The sequence below is a fragment of the Prionailurus viverrinus genome, chromosome A1 (genome assembly GCF_022837055.1).
Source record: "Prionailurus viverrinus isolate Anna chromosome A1, UM_Priviv_1.0, whole genome shotgun sequence".
Taxonomy (NCBI): Eukaryota; Metazoa; Chordata; class Mammalia; order Carnivora; family Felidae; genus Prionailurus; species Prionailurus viverrinus.
In genome coordinates this window covers 106,132,893-106,155,075 of record NC_062561.1, presented here as the reverse complement: position 1 = coordinate 106,155,075, position 22,183 = coordinate 106,132,893, and the positions used below count along the sequence as shown (strand labels likewise).

General features: G+C 42.0%; 2 protein-coding genes across 2 annotated transcripts in view; one reads left to right on the top strand and one right to left on the bottom strand.

The window, feature by feature from the left end:
* SLC12A2 (solute carrier family 12 member 2) overlaps positions 1–8,114 on the bottom strand; it is a 107,668-nt gene extending 99,554 nt beyond the window's left edge. Inside the window, exon 1 of the mRNA XM_047849887.1 lies at positions 7,105–8,114. Coding sequence (XP_047705843.1) covers positions 7,105–7,836 — 732 coding nt within the window. The 5' untranslated portion in view covers positions 7,837–8,114. The remainder of the gene's footprint in view (positions 1–7,104) is intronic.
* On the top strand, positions 8,092–18,476 carry LOC125160712 (uncharacterized). The gene is made up of 2 exons (XM_047849938.1): positions 8,092–9,095; positions 17,556–18,476. Exons 1-2 carry the CDS (start codon positions 8,480–8,482, stop codon positions 17,585–17,587), a joined length of 648 nt encoding a protein of 215 aa, XP_047705894.1. The 5' UTR covers positions 8,092–8,479; the 3' UTR covers positions 17,588–18,476.
* Positions 18,477–22,183: the final 3,707 nt, after the last annotated feature.

The window sequence follows — 22,183 nt, the reverse complement described above, 5'->3', positions numbered from 1 at the left end:
ACCTAGATGAATGTCTCATTAGTCAATGTTGAAAAACAGCATAGTGTAAATTTAAAGCAAGGAAATTTCAGAGCCCAAGGGCACTACAAATCACCTGTCATAATTAGCTTCTGCAGAGACAACATTCCACTAAGCTGTTTTTGCTTTTTAGATTTTTCCCACCTTCTAATTAGAAATCCCCAAGTTCTCTATCAGTACCAGTTTTTCGTAACAGCTTTTAGACAGCACTGATACAGATGCTAGTAAAAAAAATCACAGGATAAAGGAGTCAGTGGCAGATGACAGCTTTCATATTTTAAATAAGAAAACACTGATATGTTTTTAACTTCAATTATTTTAAGTTGTTTTCATTGTTGTCCATCCCTCACTCCTTTGTTGCCCACTCTTTGTACTCTGCTGTATACTCTTTCTGAACAACTACTGATTCATGGCTTGACCTAAAATTTGAAGTATAAAAGCACATTTTTAAGCTACAAATTAAAACTCATTTTTAAGTACTATTATTTCACAAAGTAGAGGCTGTCATTTTGTTAGTGTCTGCCCCATGGTAGAAATAATTTGCACAATGAAACCAACTCTTGAATCCACCTCCCAAACCTGCTCTTTCCACAATCTTCCTCATCTCAAGTATCAACTCCATTCCAAACAGGGAACAAACCCTAGCATTAATCTTTCCACACACCCGTCACCCAAACCATCAGCAAATCCCAACAATTCTATCTTTTAAATATACCTAGCACCTTAACACCTGTCATCACCTCAAACACCATTACTTTAGGTTTGCTCCTCACAACTGCTCTGACCTCCTCTCCTCTCTCTCCCTTTTTCCTCCAGTACTGCTGCCTTTTCGTATCTCAATCACCCCGGACACACTTCCACCTCAGGGTTATGGTGCTGTTCACTCATCTGCCTAGATTGCTCTTCTACCCCAAGTACCTGCAAGGGGTGATCCCTCATCTAGAGTCTGTTCGTGCCTCAGAGAAGCCCTCTCTGACCACCCTTATAAAGCATTACCCCAGCCATCACCACCTTTAATTTTTCTGCACAGTAATTACATCTGACCCATTTGCTTATTTTCTCCTAACACTAGAATGAAAGCTCCATGACTTGTCTCTGTTCATGGCTGTATCTCCAGCACTTAAAACAGTGCTGTTGCTGCTGGTGCTCAGTAAGGATTTGTTGAACAACTAAATCCATATTCATTTCACTTCAGCAAGGTATCAATAGGATTACTACAGGAAACATTCCAAACACATATATGAAACACGGAGTTAAAATTTATTTAAAGGGCACCTGGGTGGTTCAGTTGATTAAGTGTCCAACTCTTGATTTCCTGAGTTCAAGCCCTGTGTTGGATTCTGCCCTGGCAAATTCTTACAATCCTCATGTTTGGGATTCTCGCTCGCTCGCTTTCTCTCTCTCTCTCTCTCTCTCTGCCTCTCCACCTCCCCTACTTGTGCTCTCTATCTCTCAAATTAAATAAATACATTAAAAAAATTATTTGAAACAAACACACTCAACACCAAAGAACCAAGAGGGCTGCCTGGGTAGCTTAGTCAGTTAAGCATCTGACTTAGGCTGAGGTCATGATCTCATGATTGTGTGTTCGACCCCTGCATCAGGCTCTGTGCTGAATCTCAGAGCCTGGAGCCTTCTTTGGATTCTGTGTCTCCCCCTCTGTCTCTGCCCCTACCGTTTGTCCTTTCTCTCTCAAAAAATAAAATATACGTTAAAAACAAAAAACCAACACATGTCCCCCTCAAGTCCCCTCCAGTCTCATGGGATTGGGAAGACATCAATTATGATAGCAATGTACAGTTCTGCCACACTTTAAATCCCAAAGTTTATCTTTCCTTCTACCCAGGCAGGGTAGACAACCTGGGGGACTATGTACAGTATTATGGAAAAACCAGCTTTCACTTCAGGTGGCTTGGGTTAAGCAGGGTAGAGCCCCTGGCAAAAGTGTAAAATCTCTCAAGTTTGACTTTGCCATGTGCAAATATTTCTTATCAGGTTCCCACCTTTATTCAGTCCTGGCACTCTCCTACCCGCCCTCCCTTCCCAGGATGTGACCCATTCTTGTTCCTTCAGGAACCTTCAAGGACGCAAGCTATGTACTGAAGTAGTTAGTAGTGTGTGGAATTTCTTGTCCAAGAATCAATGCAACCCACTCAGAGAAGCAGCTACACGAGTACGTGGAGACAACATACTGTATGATGTTCTACGTAAATTCCTTGTTAAGAAGGAAGAACTACCTACCCTGATACATTCAATGAACAAATGTTTATTAAGTACCTATTCTCTGTATGGAGATAAATGAGACACAGGCCCATATCCTATGAAAGCGACAGTCATGTTCATCAATAATCACATTTTCACAAGCATTCCTCCTCATATCTCTCAGTTATATAATCATTCCACCTTAAGGAAATCAGGGCAGAGGGATGATGTTGGTAATCTCCAACATGTCCCCCTCAACATCCCTGTCATCTCACAGCATGTCTGGGGAACAGGAAGGCAGAAGAGATCATAGTAAGAGATAAGAGCTACTTACTATTTCTAAGCCTTAAAGTGAGAAATCCCTGGGAGTGATTTCCAGTTGTATCACTTTCTATGAGTAGCAGTAAGTAATTTCTTCAGCTTCTGTGAACCCATTTTATCACGAATAACATGTGTAAGAACTGCTTCTGACGCAACGTATGAAAAATGAGTAAGCTCAGGGAGACATAAAAGACACTAAATGTAGTTCCTCCTCTTATTAGGGAAAAAGGCTGTTAACAGAGAGGCCATATGCAAAGTCCTGACATCCAACCACCAAAGGCTCTCAAGCTTTGACTAAGGACTACTGTGCAAAGGTAATTCTACCTTTAGAACTCTTTTAGTAATGCTTTAAATCCAGTAGAAGCTATTATGGATTGTCTACCACCCAACTTTTCTACATTTGATCATCATGTTGTCCATCTGTAAGTGAAGTTGCCCATCAAACGCTTGTTTGCCTTTCACTTTTAAATTTCTTCTTGTAGGGGCAAGAATCACTACTTTGGATTCAGTTTTTGAAAAACATTAAAAAAAAAAATTCCTGGCATCAGCACTGAAGAGTTTCTGGCATCTTTAAAACTCTTCTCTCAGCTTCCCTGACATTGCTATCCTGGCTATTTCTCACCAGCCTAGCAGCTCCTTCTCAGTTCCCCTTGCTCTCGTCTCCTCAACTTCTAACAGACTTACACATTCCCTATTCCCAACCCCAGACCTTATTTCCTTTTTTTTTTTTTTAATGTTTGTTTATTTTTGAGAGAGAAAGAGAGAAACTGTGCACATGCACCTGCACGGGAGAGGGGCAGAAGAGGGAGACAGAGTACCCCAAGCAGGCTCCATGCTGACAGCACAGCCGGATGTGGGGCTCGAATCCACAAACCGTGAGATCACGACTTAAGCCAAAGTTGGACACTTAACGGACTGAGCCACCCAGGCGCCCCTCCCCGACTCGAATTCTTTTCTGTTATCCTCCCACTCTACTGAAGTCATTTCAAGTCCATGACTTCAGCGCGTGCGTGCGCGTTCTCTCTCTCTCTCTCTCTCTCTCTCTCTCTCTCTCTGTATATAGACACACATATATATTTTTCTTGTATATGCACACGTATATACGCATGTATATACATACACATATATGTACACATACCTGCGTGTGTATGTACATATGTGTATATACATACATATACATAAGGTTTATGTAGATATAACATGTATTCAGCCCCCCTCCCTCAATATGACTCTTGGGCTAATTATCTCACCAGCTCAAGATACTACTCAAAACACAATTCTCTCTTTCCCCTCTCTTATCTAGTCCTTCCCCTGGGTTGGCCACCTCAGGCAATGGTGGCACCATCTACACAGTTGCTCAAGTCCAAAATCGGGGAATCCGCTTCTCTTTCACTCCCATATCCAATCCACCTGCATGTAACTCATTCTGCCACCAACTGTTATTATCTGTAACTCAGTAATAGCTTGGGTCTCCCTGCTTCCACTGTTGCCCCTGCCAATCCATTCTTTATCCAGCAGCCAGAGATGTTCAAACCAAACAGATCATGTTGCTACCTCACGAAAAATCCTTCAAGAACCTGCCACTGTATCTATAATAAAATCTTCTACTGGCCTCTTGATAGTTCTTTGGACACACCACTCTCTTCCCCTCACTATATTCACATATACTGTTCCCTAGGCCTGGAATGCTGTTCTGCCCTATCATTAACTTACCCTCTAGGTTTTAGCTTGATGTCACATTTCTTGAAAACAAGCCTTCCCAACTCCAATATGATCAGGTCCCATTATATCCTTACTAGACCCTATATCTTTCTTACATAGCACTGCAAATAAAGTTGGTAAAACTATGTTATTTGTGCAACTATTTGGTTACGGTATATCTAGGCACAATATTTGTTTTGCTGACCACTGCATCAACCCACAGTACCAATAGCCAGGTGGCCAATACCTAACAAACTCCTGTCTCCAATAAATATTTGATAAATGGAAAAACTCATGAGTCCTGGCTCTACAATGGCTGCATAAGACAGCAAGATGCAGCATGAATATTTATTTCACTTCATTTGGATTTTTAGGGAAAAAACGTTTAAGTCACAGTGGTGGGCAAAGAAAGAAATTCAAGTGGAAGACTGAGAATATAGTTCTTTCTCCTAATAAGGATCTAGAGTTCTTGTCTTTTACTTCTTTTGTCCTGCTATAGAACATGGCACAGAGTTAGATCCAGTTAAGGTAGGTTCTTAAGCACTCAGTGACCAAAGCAGCCTACAGGACACTGATCAAGTGCTAGAATTCAATGTTACAGAATTCTAAATATTATGATTCATTGAGGGCTAGAAGTTTAGAAGAGATTTTATGCAGGTAAAAGTAAATCTAGACTGGGTGATGAACAACCTTTTGGGATCTAATCAAACTGTGTTATAACCCCTTTCCTGCCCTCCTTCAACAGTGGTATATCTCTATATCCACATCTGTATTCCTTAACGTGACATGTTTCTTCAGTCCATTTGCTAAATTCTAAACAAAATTATCTTCCATAGGAGATTCTATGCTTAGTTAACCTAACATACCTTTTTCACCGACCATAAAGGAACCAAGGGGCAGAAGGTAAAAACAAAAACAAACAAGAACTATAAACAACTCATTATACCACCTGTTGCATAAATGAACTATGAACATAACATTTTATATACTATATTCATCTAATAAAGTAGAAATTAAGAGAATCCTAGAGTTTATGTACTTTCTGAAGGACCAACATGTATCAAATAATAACTATACTAGCCACTATTTTCCAGGCACTGAACACGGGCCTTGATGTTCATTTCTTTCTAATCTTCAAAATGAAGTCTTCAAAATAAGCAGGAGAGGAGGCTGAAAAGGTTGAGTGGTTTCTTCAACCACACAGCTAACAATACAGGTGTTCTTTTTAAGACACTGTAAACTGATCAAAAGCTCCCAAACACAAACCCTCAAGTTTTGGAGAACTCGAAGTGCTTTGCTATTCAGACAATTTTATAGGATGCTTACAAGTCCAAGGTCTATAACATACTTCCATTTAAAAACCCTTTTTAACACTTATGGGTAAATTTAGACTGCTTTACTACTAAACTACTCAGCTTTGGTGTTATCTGAAATACAGCTTTATGATTTTTTAAATAATAAAAATGCTGTAATAAAAGAGAAATTACCACCTACACATCTACTTTACAAAGATGTATAGTTTTGAAAGGGTAAAAATAATAAATTTGAAAGAGAGTATAGAAGTGTAAGTGTTTTAAAAATCATTTTTCTTCTGATATGACAAAATACCAGAATGGAATAACAGGAGTAGTATTATCGAAAGCTAAATGATGTCAGGTGTTTAAAGAGTCACTAAGCTCTAAGTATTGGGACCTCTGTAATTATTTCAAACTGTATGAATGTTACATTATCAAACACTAAGACAAGTATAGTCTTGTATGAAATGACTGTATGAGATCAAATAATCACATCCAAAAAAAATTACATACTTTCTGTGTTTAAACTTTTCCACGTTTGTATTCACAATATCTCATCGATGTAATCATTATATACTTGTTAAAGTGGAAATCAAGTAATCCGAACTCATAAAAGTTAAATATTAATCAAATCTCAAAGTGTTGAGGTTATCTCAAAATAATAATATTGGGCCCTGAAGAAATAAAAATCATATGTGGCCATAAAAAACAGAATTGCAGACATCAATAGACCTTATAGGGATGGTTTTCTGTTCACTAAGTGTAACCAGTTACGCAGGACCCCAGAAGTTATGGACATCCTTCACAGAAAAAAACCAATTCTCTTGTTTCTCGCTCTGTTTCTTTCTCTGCAGTCCCCCTATTTTGGACTTTGCGTTCCCCCGACTCCCGGTAATCTTTTTATATAGTCCTCTCCAAAAATCTACGTAATAAAAAACAGATTTATGCCATTATCAGGAACAGCATATCTCAATATCTGTATAATCCTTTGCATAGTCAAGATAGCAGGTTTCAGCTTTAATAATTCATAGACTATAATAAACACATCCGGTTAAGATTCTCCCTTGAAACACTAGCGTTCCCACTCTCGAGACCCCTAGTGGGTGTACATAAGCCATACACTACAACCTTTAAAAAGGGCGCAGATGGTAGGTGCTCTCCCCTCTCTCCCCAGAGACATCCTCACCTAAACCTCCTCGCACATTCCCTTTAAGGAGCCCACAAGCACAACTGTCATTCAGAGGGATGGTGACTGTTACAGCGTGGGGGAGAAAAAGTATACAGGAGACACACAAGTGGATGGTGAAGGTTGTTACACGCAGCCTCTCTTCCATTACCTAACTAGCTTAACCCGCTGCAAACTTTTATGAGATTAAGTTACATTCCTCTGCAATTCCACCCTTGACAGCTGACTGCTGAGAAGCCAACGGAGTCGTGCACGTCCATTCCCGCCACCTCACCCGTGGCCAGCCGGCGGCCACATCCCCCCGGTCAAGGAGGACCAGTGGTTGGGGAAAGAGGGAGGGCTGGTGAGAGGGATGCAGGGAGAGGGGCCGGGAGAGCTCACCTTTTCAAGCTCATCATGGAGCTCAGCCAAGCTGGGCCGGAGTAGCTTCTCGCCCAGCTGCGCCGCGGTGTGCCGGTAGTGATCGATCCTGGGCACGGCGTCCATGGTGTTGTGGCCGAAGGTGCGCAGGTAGTAAGTGTTGGTGTGGGTGTCATAGTAGTAGTGCTGGTGGTGCCCACTGCCGCCGCCGCCGCCCGAGTGCAAGCTACTGCCCTCGCTCAGCACCGTGTCCCCGCCGTTCTGGAAGCTCACGTTGGGCCCTTCGCCTCCGACCCCCGCCGCATCCGACAGGCTCTCATCGGCGGATGAGGAGGCAGCCGGGTCCACGAAGTTTACGCGGAAGCGGCCCTTGGCTTCCTCGCTGCCTTTGCCTGGTGCGCTTTCGCCGCTAGCTTTCCCGTCCGCTGGGGTCTCCTTGCCCCCAGACCCGGCACCAGCCGCCGCGGCCGCCGCAGCCCGCCCGGCGTTCTCGGAAACCAGGTCCACCTGGAAGCGGCTCTGACTCGGGGTGGGCCCCAGAGGTCTGCCCAGTCCGTCCCCAGCCGCCGCGGCGCCCTCCCCGCGGACCCCGCCGCCGCCCCGGCTCGCGGCCGCAGCATCCTCGGACGCTGAGGGCACGGCCGTGCCAGGCAGGTCCACCGCGGCGGCGGCCAGCTCGGCAGCTGGCGGCGTCTCACCGACCCCGGGAAGCCTCGGGGCGCCGGAGGAGGGCGCCGTGGGCCCCGGTTCCATCGCCGCCCGACCCCCGGCAGACTGAGAGAGCCTGGCGGACGTCGCGGGCTGCAAGCCCTCCGCGCCCCCCGCCGGCGGTGCCTGCGGCCACGACGCCAGGTGACGGAATTGCTCGCCCCTCCACCCGCCAGTCGCCGCCGCTAGCCCGGACCGGCACAAACGCCGCCGGCAGCCGAGTCGGCGCGCGAGTGCAGTGGGCGCGGGGCGGGCCCCTCTGTTTAAAGCCTCGGCGGGGCCGCAGCGGTGGCGGCTCCGGCTGCAGCACGCGGGAGGCGGGGTCGGCTGCTCCTCCGCCCCTCAGCCCGCCCACCCGCGGTCCCGCAGCGTCGCGCGGCGGACGCTCCCTCGGCGTCCCGGCCCTCCCGGGTTTCGGCGAGACCCCACGCGAGAGCTGCCTGCGCGAGGATCGCCTCCGTCCAGTCCGCGCCGGGCCTCGGGCAGCGCGAGCAGCACCGGCAGCGCGCTCAAGGAGCAGGCGCGGCGGCGCACCGCCTTACCGCCGTCACCGGGATCTCCGCGCCGCTACCTCCTCTTCCGTCGCCCTCCCCCCACCCCTCCACCTCCTTCCCCCGCCCCCTCTGCGGCGAAGAGGAGAGGGCCCCCGGCCGCCTCCCTCTCTCCCCGCCCCTGGGGCTGCACGTCAATGGGCCGGCAGCCCAGGCCTCGGCGGAGCAGCCTGCGGACCGCGTCCGGCCCGGAGGGTGAAGGGGCGGCCGAGTCCTGCTTCGGCGCACGCCGATTGCTGATGCTCCCGCGGCAGTTGCCACCACAGCAGCGGCTCCAGGAGCGCTCTCTCTCTCTCTCTTCGATTTCTCTCTCTCTCTCTGTCTCTTTTTTTTTTTTAAGTTCTGAGCTCGCAGTACTTGGGCTGCGCCGGCGAGATCTCGCGAGATGCGGCAGGGCCGCTTCACCTCAGGCGTGTGGTACCCGAGGCGGTGCTAGAGCTGCCGGCCGCCCCCCGCTCCCGTGGGTGATGCCGGGGGCTTTCCCGTCGGGCCTGCAGGTGCTTCCGGAGTGGCCGCCGAGGGGCGCCCCGAGGCGAGGTCCGCTCGCTGCTCCGGCCCGCCGCGACTGCCGGCCCTCACCCCAGGCCAGAGCCTTAGGGGGAGGCAGGATTTCCTCTGTGCAGCTTTTGAGGCGGTCGACTCCCCGCCTGGCCGCGTTAGATTTGCATAACCAGAAACTCATTCCAGTGGAGATGCAGTGGGTGTGTCCACGCTTCGATGACACCTTTATTTTAAAAGCTGTGATGTTTGAAGGTGAGAAGGGAGCTTAGTGGTGATACGTTACCGTTTCGAGGCGATTCTTAACTTGAGGCATTTCCAGAAAGAAAAGGAAGCTCAGCTCGGAAGTGAATACACTGAAGTAACTAACTGTAGAGCAGTGACTAACCGTGGAGCGCTCACCGGGAACTTTGGGCTTGGTTTAGGTTTTGAGGAATTCCTGTTTTCCTCCTCTCCTCCGCAAGCCTGGTTTCTCTTCTGTGAAATGTACAGGAATATCGTGATTTTGCAACTTTCTTAGCAGCAGAATCTATTTTTAACCTAAATTCTATCCCCAGCCCCACGTAAAAGCAGCTAACAGCAACGAATGGTTTCTTCGATCCCTTGTCTTTTATTTATGCTTGTGTATTTAAAACTTTATCTCTGGGGATAAACACCATCCTTTGCTGGACCCTGAAAACGTGACCAAAGAGCCGTGGAGCTTGCAGGGTTCTTTGGAAATGCTGTGAAGAAAGTTGGCAACCAGGGAGTTTTCAAGAAATTGTGATACCCATGATCTTATCTGACCTTTGCAACTTTTCTTCTACATTTATTATTTCTGTTGTAAAAAATGGAGACAGGAAGGAACCACTTTTGAATCCTGTAGCCACAGTTTTTAAAGTCCTTCTTGAGCTTTAGCGATAGTAGGAGAAAACCATAAGAGGCCAGAAAAATCAGGCAGTCCTTAAAGCAGTGCAGTTTCTACAAGGGCATGGCTTCCTTAGTAGCAGATCTGTGTGTTAGGGATGCTAATTTGGTAGCTCTTGGGATTCATTATTCATTGAGCTGAACAAATGGTAAGCACCTACTATGCGGTGCTCCGTATTTTGAGGGTGTGACAGTGAGCAAAGCAGACAGTCGCTTCTAATGGAAATCGTAGTCTCCCTTGGGAGAGAGAGAGTCAATAAAGACAAATAGATAAAACGTATAGCCAGCGAGTAGTGAGTGCAGAGGAAGGAGAATGGGATATGTGTGTGAGATGGAGGTGGCAAAATTTGTCATGGAAGGGCCCCACTGAGAAGGCGACATTTGAATGATGGAGTTCTCTGTATATTTGGGGAAATACTGTTCTAGGGAGCAGAAAAGCAAAGACCGAAAGGTGAGAATATTCCTGACGTGTCCATGGAATTAGATACAGCCCAGTGTGGCAAAAGCTGTTTGAAGGGATGGGAAGAATCAAAGGCAATTGTGTTGGAGAGTTTAGGGGTTGGAAGCAGGATAGACCAGAATGGACCCCTCCCCCCCCCCCCCCATTGGCTCTTGGAAGGACTTTGGCTTTTAATTTGAGTGAGATGGTATATTGGTTTCGACTGGCATAACACAGTACCATAGATTGGGTTGCTTAAATAACAGAAATTTATTTCCTTACAGTTCTGGAAGCTAGAAAGTCTAGGATCAGGGTGCCAGTATGGGCAGCTCCTGGTAAGGGCTTTCTTCCTGGCTTACAGACCTTACAGTCTTTTCACTGTGTCCTCACTTGGTGGATAGAGAACTCTGGTGTCTCTTCCTATAAGGGGACCATTTTCATCTAATCAGTGCTCCACCTTTATGACCTCATTTAATTTTAATCATTTCCAAAAGGCACCATCTCCAATACAGTTAGCTGAATTAGGGCTCTCACATATGCATTTGGGTGGGAAGGTCACTTTAGTTCCTAGCAGATGGCAAGTTATTGGAGTGTCTGAGTTGAGGAATGACATGATTTGACATATATTTAAGACATGAACCTAACTGCCTTGTAAATATACAAGAAGGTAAGTGGTGGGGCCAAAGAAAGAAACAAGGAGATGTTAAGAGGCAACTCAGCAATCCAAGAGGTGATGGTATGGCTTGGCCATAATGGGTAGTAGTGAAAATGGGGGTGGGAGGGACGTGGTTGAATTAGGGAAGCAATAGAATTTTTTGATAGATGTAGAGGGTGAAAGGGAATCCACCTTTGGCCTGAGCAACTGAAAGAATCGCGTTACTATTTTCTGAGATGGAGGAAATGGTGAATAGAGCAGGGTTGGGTAGGAGGCATATCGGGAGCTCAGTCCGAGATATCCATTGGAGGAAACAAATACATGTATAGCAATTAATAGTAGTCACTCATAGAAATGTGTAATTGCAAGCTGAGAAGTTCTAGGACAGAGAGGAACATAGTACAATGAGAATGCAAAATACGGGGGCCAGACTTAGTGAGGGAGGAAGTGACTTTTCAGCTGAGGTCTGAAGGGTGAGAACTTGCAGGAGTGGGGGGAGGGGTTCAAAAAAGAGTAATATTGTGGGCAAAAGCCCTCATGGACTGAACATGGCCTAAGGAGCTTGAGGCCAGTTTGGTTAAAGCATGGAGATTAAGAGACAAGAGTGATAAGAGATGACTCTATTCTAAAAGCCCTATACAACCATTAAGGGGTTTCCAGGGAGGCAGAGGGGGACATGACCAGATTTAAATTTATTAAAAGTCTCTCTAGTGATTTTGTGGCAGAAGATTGTGGAGAGGGGCAAGAATAAGAAAGGATACAATTTCAGTAATCTAGGCAGAAAATGATAGCAGTACCACTAGCCAACGTTTATACGGAACTTGTCCTAGATTCTGTGCTCGACTCTGCATTCATAATCTTACTTCATTCTTACAGCAACACTATGAAGAAAATCCTAGCATTGCCCCCATTTTACAGATGAAAAACTTGTTTAAGGGAAAAAAGTGATTAAGTAACTTGTCTGAGGTCACTCAGCCAAAATGCATATTTAAATTCAGGGAGATGTCTTCACTAATCAAGCTTTGCTCGTTTGGATTGTGTGGGATGCACAGGAGATGACGAAGGGGAAAATTTGAGAGGTACTTAAGAGGACTTAGAAATGGGTTTAAGGAATGAAAGAGAATAAAGTATGCATTTTCTAACTTTGTGTACCTGGGGTTAGATGATGGTGACATGAGTGAGGAAATGAACATTCTAAAACTAGGTTTGGAGATGACTATGAGAAATTTGGTCTAGAGCATATTGTGGCTGAGATACTTTTGAAACATCTAAATGGAAAAGTATTTGGCTACATGGGTTTTGGGCTCATAGGAAAAGTTTGTATGACAGAGTACAGATGTGGGGATCTTCTGCAAGTAGACCCCATGGACACAAATAAGATCACTTAGGGAGATGGTGTAGAGCAACACTGTACAACAGAACTTTCTGCAGTGATAGAAATGTTCTATATCACTGCTGCCCAGTATAGTAACCATGAGCCACTTGTGGCTCTTGAGCACTTGAAATGCCTAGTGCAACTGAGGAACTGAATATTTAATTTAATTTTATTGAATTTCTTAAGTAGCCCCCTGAACTAGTAGCTACCATATTGAACAACGTAGATGTAATAGGGCTCAAAAGAAGGCCTAGAGTCCAGCCTTGTGTAATTCCAACATGTAAAGACTAGATAAAAAGGAGGAGTGGCCTGAAAGTTGAAAAGAAAACCAGATGAAGTCATTCTTAAAGTAAGATTATCTGTATTAAACTGGGCCAAGAGATGGAGACAGATGAAAAGTAGTAATAGATTGAATTTAGTACCGTGTATTAGCCAACATAATGGGAGGGTAATGGTGGGGAGCAAGGGTTCCAGGAGATGTAATCAAACTGTGCATGTGAAACTTGTAGAAACACTGTCAGGATACAACATTTGTTTATTAGATTTACCGTGTGTGTTGGGGCGCCTGGGTGGCGCAGTCGGTTAGGCGTCCGACTTCAGCCAGGTCACGATCTCGCGGTCCGTGAGTTCGAGCCCTGCGTCGGGCTCTGGGCTGATGGCTCAGAGCCTGGAGCCTGTTTCCGATTCTGTGTCTCCCTCTCTCTCTGCCCCTCCCCTGTTCATGCTCTGTCTCTCTCTGTCCCAAAAATAAATAAACGTTGAAAAAAAAAATTAAAAAAAAAAAAAAAGATTTACCGTGTGTGAATTTAGAGACTTAACCATCAGGAGAACAGACTGCTTGTCAAGTGCCATGAGGGAGTACTCCAATCGTTTTGCTCATTTTCCCCTTTTGTCAGAAAGTTAGCCTGTGGCATTTGTATGTGCAATGTATTTGCTAGTGTGTAGTGAATGTACTTAGAATTTTAGGACGAGAAGAGACTTAGGTTATTATTCCAAGCCTCTCAGTTAACAAATGCAAAAAATCCTACAAGGAGGCATAGATTATGTTAGACCTACAACTCTTCATACCTGCAGCTTTAGAATATGTGAGATACAAAGCCAAGTGGAGCCTTTGAAATCAGCCTTTTTTCTTTTTTTTTTTTACAGTGGGTTTTACTTGAATATATTGTGTGTCCTCGCATTCTACGTGGTTATTGGTTTTTCTTTCTTACTGGCTGTCATTCTGCATACAGATTAGGCCAGTGGTATTTCTCTTGACAAATAAAGTAATTATCCTATTATGGGGAGAAAAAAAAGTTACCCTAGAGAAGCTTGTTTATGCTGTAAATGTCATAATTTTGTTTTCTTACTCAAGTCCCAATCACATTCTTATTTAAAAATTTATATTTGTAAGTTATATCTTTCTAAAAAGAGAGCTCAAGGTTTTATTGAGTTTAAATCTTATCCCAGCTATAAGCCTGTAACACATTTAAAATAAACCTGGTCAAAATCTTTTTTTCATTCCCCATTTCCACCTATGAATACATGTATTTGTCATAAAACTAATCAAGGAAATCCCTTTCACTCAAATTTTGTATTGAAAAAGTTATTCTTCTCTCTGTACTGATTTACTTTTAATACTTATAACTCTGCAGGTGGTGAACATTTGCAAACTTTGAAGTTCAAAATTGTTACCAAATAGTAATATATGAAGGAAATACTTTTACAGAATAGTGTAGTGGTTACAAGCATGCTCTTAGCCAAACTTTGGATTTGACTCTTAGCTTCAAGCGCACCTTGTCGTGTGACTTGGGCTAGTGTGACCCCTGTGCCTCAGCTTTCTCCTTTGTAAATACGGATAATAATGGTAGCTATCTCCTAGACTTATGAGGATTACATTAATTGCTACCTGTATGGTGCTTAGAACAGTGCCAGACACATGGTAAGCCCTACTATATACAAACATTAAATATTTCATTCAAAAATAAGAAACAGTAGTAAGTTGAAACTTTTAAATTGCATCTTTTTTTTATGGATGTGTCCTGTTTATTTTTAAAATTTTGTTTTTGGGAGGCATTTAAGTGATTTTTAGTTTAGTTTTTTTTTTTTTTTTTTTTTTTTAATTATTTATTTTTGAAGGAGAGAGAGAGAGACAGAGCTTGAGTGTGGCAGGGGCAGAGAGAGGGAGACAGAATCTGAAGCAGGCTCCAGGCTCTGAGCTGTCAGCACAGAGCCCAACCCGGGGCTCAAAATCACGAGCTGTGAGATCCTGACATGAGCTGAAGTCTTAAAGCTTAACTTCTTAACACTTAACCGACTGAGCCACCCAGACGCCCTCAGAGTTTGTATAGTTTTAAAGCATTTGTTAGTAACATTTTGCTGCCACTTATTTGAAAGATGGAATAACACCCTAGGCTGAGGATTTATCCTGTATTCACCTTAAGTCCATTTTTTCCTCCTACTGGGTGGGCCCTTTTAAAACTAACTGTTACTGGGGCGCCTGGGTGGCTCAGTCGGTTGAGCGGCCGACTTCGGCTCAGGTCATGATCTCACGGTCCATGAGTTCGAGCCCCGCGTCAGGCTCTGTGCTGACAGCTCAGAGCCTGGAGCCTGTTTCAGATTCTGTGTCTCCCTCTCTCTCTGACCCTCCCCCATTCATGCTCTGTCTCTCTCTGTCTCAAAAAAATAAATAAATAAAAAAAAAAAAAAAAAAAAAAAAAGTAAAACTAACTGTTACTAAAACCATTGTATACTAAATATATTACTAAAGTATGCTATAGTGATGTTTTGTCTGTATTCACTGTGTTTACTATACTTTCAAAATAATAGAATTTAATAGCATTACACACCAACACTTAAAAAATACACACAGGGCGGGGGCAGGGGGGGTGCAGCCTGGATGGTTCAGTTGGTTGAGCGCCCAACTTCAGCTCAGGTCAAGGTCTTGAGATTTTTCAGTTCAAGCCCCACGTCAGGCTTGCTGCGCAGAATCTGTTTCACATCCTCTGCCTCCCTCTCTCTCTCCGCCCCTCCCCTGCGGTGCATGTGCCCATGCTCTTGCTCTCTCTCTTTCGCTCTCTCCCAAAAATAAATAAACATTTTTTAAAAAATACACACCTAGAGGTGCCTGGGTGGCTCAGTTATTGAGTGTCTGACTCTTGATTTTGGTTCAGTTCATGATCTTGTGGTCGTGGAATCAAGCCCCAGCTGGGGCTCCATCCTGAGCCTGGAGCCTGCTTAAGATTCTTTTTCTCCCTCTCCCTCTGCCCCTCCTTCCCCCTCTCTTCCCATCTGTCTCTCAAAAAAAAAACAAAAACAAAAACAAAAACAAAAAAAAACCTTGTTATTTAGTTTAATTGCCTCCCCCCCCCATGGAGTCAAATATTATAATGTATCCCATAACTAAATTCCATATCTATATTCCCTTCATTTTTAATGAAAAATGTCTAATTTTTTATCTTCTATTCATTAATGATTAATCCATTTCATTTTCAAAAAACTGTAAGCATAATTGAGATATGTTTTTATAATTGTTTAGGATGCCTGAAATCTAAGACCATAAACATGGAAGGGAACTCCGGGTGCTTGGATGGCTCAGTCACTTTAGTGTCCAACTCTTGATTTTAGCTCAGGCCATAATCTCACAGTGTGAGATTGAGCCCCACATCAGGTTCTGCCCTGGGTGTGGAGTCTCTCTCTCTCTCTCCCTCTCTCCCTCTCTCCCTCTCTCCCTCCCTTCCTCCCTTTCTCTGCCCCTCCCCCACTCACAATAAATAAATAATTAAAAATCTTAAAAACAATCATGGAAGGGATCTTAAGGATTATGTAGCAAGCCCCTACTTTGAAAAATAGAATAGTTATTCTACCATTGACACACACACAGAAAACATTCATTTATTTTTTAAAAAAATGTTTAATCTTTATACCCAACATGGGGCTTGAACTGACAACCCTGAGATCAAGAGTCACATGCTCCACTGACTGAGTCAGCCAGACCCCCCCCACAAAAAAAGTTTTTTTCTTTAGCAACATATTTTAACGATTCCAAGTTCTTACAGCCATAATATTAGACATGTAATACACACTCAAATATATTATTTAAGAACAGGACATTCTTCCTAATGGCTAAACTAAATTATTCTTCTAATAATTCAAAGTTTTTGCCTCTTGTCCTATTCTTCAGGTGTTATGGTAACCCATGAAATGTAAGGTTACTTTTTGTTTTATTTTCTAAATGATTTCCGCTTACGTGTCATTATAGAGCCCAATATTTGAGTACATAATTATTTTTATTACTTTTTTCTGGGCCCTTTCCAAGTAATTTAATCTTCCTTTAAATGTAGGCCAAAACTATTAGGTTCAATATTCCAGTTAAAAAAACAACTGATGATTGTAAAGGTAAAGACATATTTTTATAGTTGAAGTAATTGTTTTTACTTGAAACTGGGCTTTCACATCAGACTTCAGATCTGGCACCAAATGTCAACTCTTTTGATTGGTCAAAAAATGTTTTCAGTTTTTTAAGAAATTTGAACTGAAAGTATACTTCTATTTCCACCAATTTCCAAAGACATGAAATTTTGGAATGTAAATTAAAAATTTCATATTTATGAAGTCCATTAATTAGACATTTTTCTAATTATAGAAGTAATGTGTTTAATATAGAAGTCATAGGAAATATAGAAGAAATATACTTGTAATGCATCACCCTAATATAACATTTACCTTTTGGTTTTAAACAATTTTTATGTCTTTTGTAATTTTTAAAACTTACCAATTACATGAACATCTTTCTGTATATATAAATATCTTGCAACTGTATTATTCCTAATGGCTTCATAATATTTCTTCATTTGAATTTATCATAATTTACTGAATCTAACCTTTTTTTGAATGTTTATTTCTTTCCTTTATGAATATAACAAACAATACTGTATTGCTTTGTGCATATGTCTTTCTTCATAATTGATTATTATTTCCTTAGGATAAATTCCTAGAAGTGAAACTGCAAGGTATGTGTATTTTTAAAGCTTCTGGCATACAATCCAAAATTGATTTTCCAAAGCTTTTATCAGTGTATTTTTCTATCAGCATTCTACTTGAGTGCCTGTTTCCCTCCACCCTTACAAATTCTGAGAAGAATCTTCTTATCTTTGTCAATCTGATTAGCAAAAAATGGTTTAATTTTCAGATCATTGATTGCTGGTGAGGGTGAACTTGTTAAAGTTTATTAATCTTATATACATATATCTGAATTGCCTCTTGATATCTATAGTAGACTGTTGACATATCCTGGAAGTCTGGCTTCCATCCTGCATTTTTGTGGTAATAGCATATAAATACATTTTTTTTTTTTTGCAGGGTATGGGAATGACTGCTCTGTGCAGTTTTGAAGGATATAATATTCAAGGACCTTGCCTACCCCAGCCAATTGTGAGCACATTAACAAATGTACCATCTGGCTCTCCCAAGAGTTTTGACTTTTGAATGATGCAAAGTCAGAAAATAAGTCCAGTTGCTAGGACTATTAGCTGCTCATGCCTCAGTGCCTCCCTCTGGAGAGAACTGCCTTGCCTGGGAGCAGTCCAAAGTCCAAGGCCGGACTAGCTGAAGGGACAGTACTAAGGCCACCATTCTATTTGGGACTCTAATGAGCACCCTGTAGGACTGGCTGAGACTTCAGCTGCATCCTCACTGTGCGTCTGCTTCTCCCTCTGCCCAGTCCTGCTTTCCTCATTTGATTGAGGGTGTATCTCCTGAGAGCACTTCCCAGCCAACCTTCTCTTTGCCATCTTCCATTTCTGCCTGCTTCCAGAGACCTGCCCATTCATTCCAGTGGCAGCATTCAGGGAAAACTGCATAGTAGTTCATGCTGCCAAAACCCTCCTAAACTACTTCTGTTGTCCTTTCTAAATCTGGTCCTTCCTTTTAGACTTCCCATAATTTACACATAATTCACTTTACATTAACCATGGTTGGTTCCTATGACTTGCAACCAAGAATCATTATTTATACAACGTTCTTTGCCATTTTACTGATGTGTTTTACTAATCGATTTTAAGAACTTTTTATGTATCACGTGCATAAGCCTTAAACTAAATTGATTCTCTTTTATTTTTCAGTTGCATTATAATTTTGTTCATGTAGTGTTGACATTCATTTATTTTAAAAATGTATTGCCGTTAAGTATCTCAACCATTTTCTCTGTGATTTTGCCTTTGATGTAATGTTTAGACAGGTCTTTGCCATCATGGGCTCATGTACATAAAATTAATATGTTTATATGTTTCAATTTATGGTTTTATTTTCAATCCCCTAACTCTTACAACATTTATTTGTGCTTTAGGATGAGGCAATGGTTTAACAATTTTCTACAAATAATTTACCTTGAGTACTTAGGCTTTTATGTTAGAATCAACTTTAACAGTATCCTCAAATTTCAATGTTTAAGTAAGATACATATCTTTTACTCAGACAACATTCCAGAAACGGTATGTCTCAAGCTTGTCAGGCAGCTCTGCCATTCTTACCAGGAAGGAGGCTCTCATCTCTGGGGCAGAGGCACTTGCTTCACTTGTTGCTACTTTCCAGTCAGTGGAAAGGGGGAACTAGAGAGTGGAAAATAACCAACTTCTTAGCATCACACATGTACACATGCACGCGCGCATGCGCGCACACACACACACACACACACACACACACACACATCCTGTTGACCAAGATTTAGGCACTTCACTATGCATAGCAGGTTGGGAAATACCTTTTACTCGGCATTCATGTGACCAGCCAAAACCTGTGGAGTTCTGGTATTTTCTGTGAGGAGTCCTGCCAGTGGGTAGACACATGCATTTTAAAGGGCTATAAAACATCTTAATACTAGTATTAAAATGGTGGTTATATTGAATATGGAACCGAAGATGTACCTAGAAACATCAAGTGAAAATTAACACATAGCTAACATTTTGAAGGAGTTTTCCCCTTACAAAATGGTGTATATGCGCGCACGTGTGCGTGCCATAGCACTTCAGATCTTGTCTTCCTCCTCCTCCACCATCTCTACTACCACATACTTGAATATGATGTGTGAGTTGAAAAGAGATTTTTTTTTTAACCAGACGAGTTTAATTCTCTGAGCATATTTCATATAGTTCTTTTGTTCAGCTCTCAGATTCTTTTCTGTGCAGTTTAGGTGAATATGAGCAATAATGAAGGATATATTATTATAATTTTTATAAAGTGTATTTACTTATTTTGAGAAAGAGCAGGGGAGGGGCAGAGAAAAGGGGGAGAGAGAGAATCCCAAGCCAGCTCCACACTGTAAGCGTGGAACCTGATACAGGGCTGGAACCTGTGAACTGTGAGAAAATGACCTGAGCAGAAATCCAGAGTCAAACACGTTCAGCTGACTCAGCCACCCATGTCCTCTGGAAGTATACATTAGTATGAGTGTTTAAGTGGATTTGCAATTTATGAAGTAAATTCATCAGGAAATATAGTATTTTTTTGTTTGTTTTATGTCTATTTTTGAGACAGAGAGAAACAGAGCATGAAGGGGGGAGGGCCAGAGAGAGAGAGGGAGACACAGAATCTGAAGCAGGCTCCAGGCTCTGAACTGTCAGCACAGAGCCTGATGCGGGGCTCAAACTCACGGACTGTGAGATGGTGATGAGCCGAAGTCTGACGCTTAACCGACTGAGCCACCCAGGCGCCCCAGGATATAGTATCTTGAAAATACAGTATCTTGAAAAAGAATGACCTATATCTGATTTAGGAATGAATATTAAAGATCTAATCATGAAGAAGGAATCAGAAATTCTATATTCTCATCTAAATGCAGAATCTGTTCTTAGTACTGGTACTGATTTTTATTGTGATGGTTTGAACACATTTTCATATTCAGTTTCTCTGTACTTTATTTTGGGATTATAAATGCCTAAACCTTAGAATTCATTCTGCAAGCCTTTGACTCCTTGGCAACTAGCATAAGGTATCCTTTGGAATCATTGTTAGTCTGTGTGAACCATAGTTTTGATGCAGAATAGTTTGGAATGCTTTGTGTTATTTTTGCAGTTTTTATTATGAAATATAACACATATATAGGGAAGCGTTGAAGACATACATACGTCTTGATAAAAGCTACGAAGCAAGTATCTGTATAAGTCACCATCTAAGTCACGAAACATAACATTGCCCATTCCCCAGAAGCCCCCAAGTATGTCCCTTCCAGATCACAACCCTTTTGTCCTACTTCCACGTAGAGTGAGAGTCATTTCCTTGCTTTTTTGGATACATATGCATCCCCAAACAATATAAATGGATTCATACTGCAGGGGCTTTTTTGTGTCTTGCCTCATCTTAGCATCTGTTTGTGCAGTTGATTCATGTTGTTGTATGTGTTGTGCATTTATTTTCACAACATTGTAGTATTAGCTTGGATGGATATACCACAATTGATGGAGCCATTCTGCTGTTCATGAATATTTTGGTGGTTTCCGGGTTCATTTTTGGCGTTTTTGCTGTTGTGAACATTGCTGCTGTGAACATTTTACTATACACGTCATGGTGAATATGTGTCTAAGTTTTTGTAGGGTCTATATTTAGGAGGATGTTGCTGGTTCACAAGGTATGTTCTTTACCTTTGATAGATCACCATATATCTATAGAAGATAGAAACCATGAATGACAAAGTCTTGTCCAAGTGAAGTGGTTGTACCAAGAATGGCATTATTTTTAAGGTTCTTTACCATCTCTTCAGATATTTGCTGAAAGTTTCTTGAGTGAGGAAAACAAATTTTATGGTATTGTATTTTATTATAAAATAAAAATTAAAATACCATTTAGAAAAAATGGAATTCACTTCTTTTCTAGTCATTTGTTTAAAAAGGTATCTTAATATGAATGATATTTATTAACATATAATTAAAAAATACATTATGTGTCACACATGGTATGTTATATTAACATATTATTAATAATGTAATAATATTGCATTGGTTGGGTGTATGGTGATTTATTTAACCAGGCAGACTGAGTGACAGATATTTAGGGCATGTCCAAGTTTTTATTGTTACCAATGATGGATCTGTAAATACACTGAAATATATACCTCGTAATATTTGAGAGCTTATTCATTGGATATATTTCTAGTTGTAGAATTTTGGTTCAGAGTGTAAGCATTTTAAATTTTCCTAGATACTGCAAATTGCCCTCCAAAAAGCTGTGTCAACTTACCTTTTAATCAATGCTTATTTGTCAGCTTTGTATATTATCGGAATAATGTTTATTTATTTTTGAGAGAGAGAGAGAGACATGGAGCGAGTTGGAGAGGGGCAGAGAGAGAGGGAGACACAGAATCTGAAGCAGGCTCCATCCAGGCCCTGAGCTGTCAGCACAGATCGAACCCATACCTCATAATATTTGAGAACTTATTCATTGGATATATTTTTAATTGTAGAATTTTGGTTCAGAATGTGTAAGCATTTAAAATTTTTCTAGATACTGCAAAATTGCCCTCCAGAAAACTGTGTCAATTTACCTTTTAATCAATGACTATTTGTCAGCATTGTATATTAGAATAATGTTTATTTTTGAGAGAGAGAGAGAGACAGAGCAAGCTGGAGAGGGGCAGAGAGAGAGGGAGACACAGAATCTGCAGCAGGCTCCATCCAGGTTCTGAGCTGTCAGCACGGAGCGTGTCGTGGGGCTTGAACCCATGAACCGTGAAATCATGACCTGAGCTGAAGTCAGATGCTTAACCGACTGAGCCACCCAGGTGCCCCAGAATACTTTGTTTGCTGTTCAGATAGTTGAAAATATAATTTGTTTGGGTTTGCATTTATTTAATTATGAGTGAAGTTGAACATGATTCCATTTGTTTGTCAACTGCATGTTAATATCCTTTGCCTATTTTTCTATTGGGCCAGTGCATATTTTCCTAGTGATTTGTAAAACTTTTTACAAATTAAAGAAACTAACATTTTTGCCTATTA

What these genes read in the sequence shown, in the direction of transcription:
- LOC125160712 (XM_047849938.1), top strand. Translation starts at nt 8,480, where the DNA reads ATGGGCCGGCAGCCCAGGCCTCGGCGGAGCAGCCTGCGGACCGCGTCC. An exon ending in AAAAGCTGTGATGTTTGAAG is followed by an intron (nt 9,096 to 17,555) that starts GTGAGAAGGGAG and finishes TTTTTTTTGCAG; the next exon opens with GGTATGGGAATGACTGCTCT.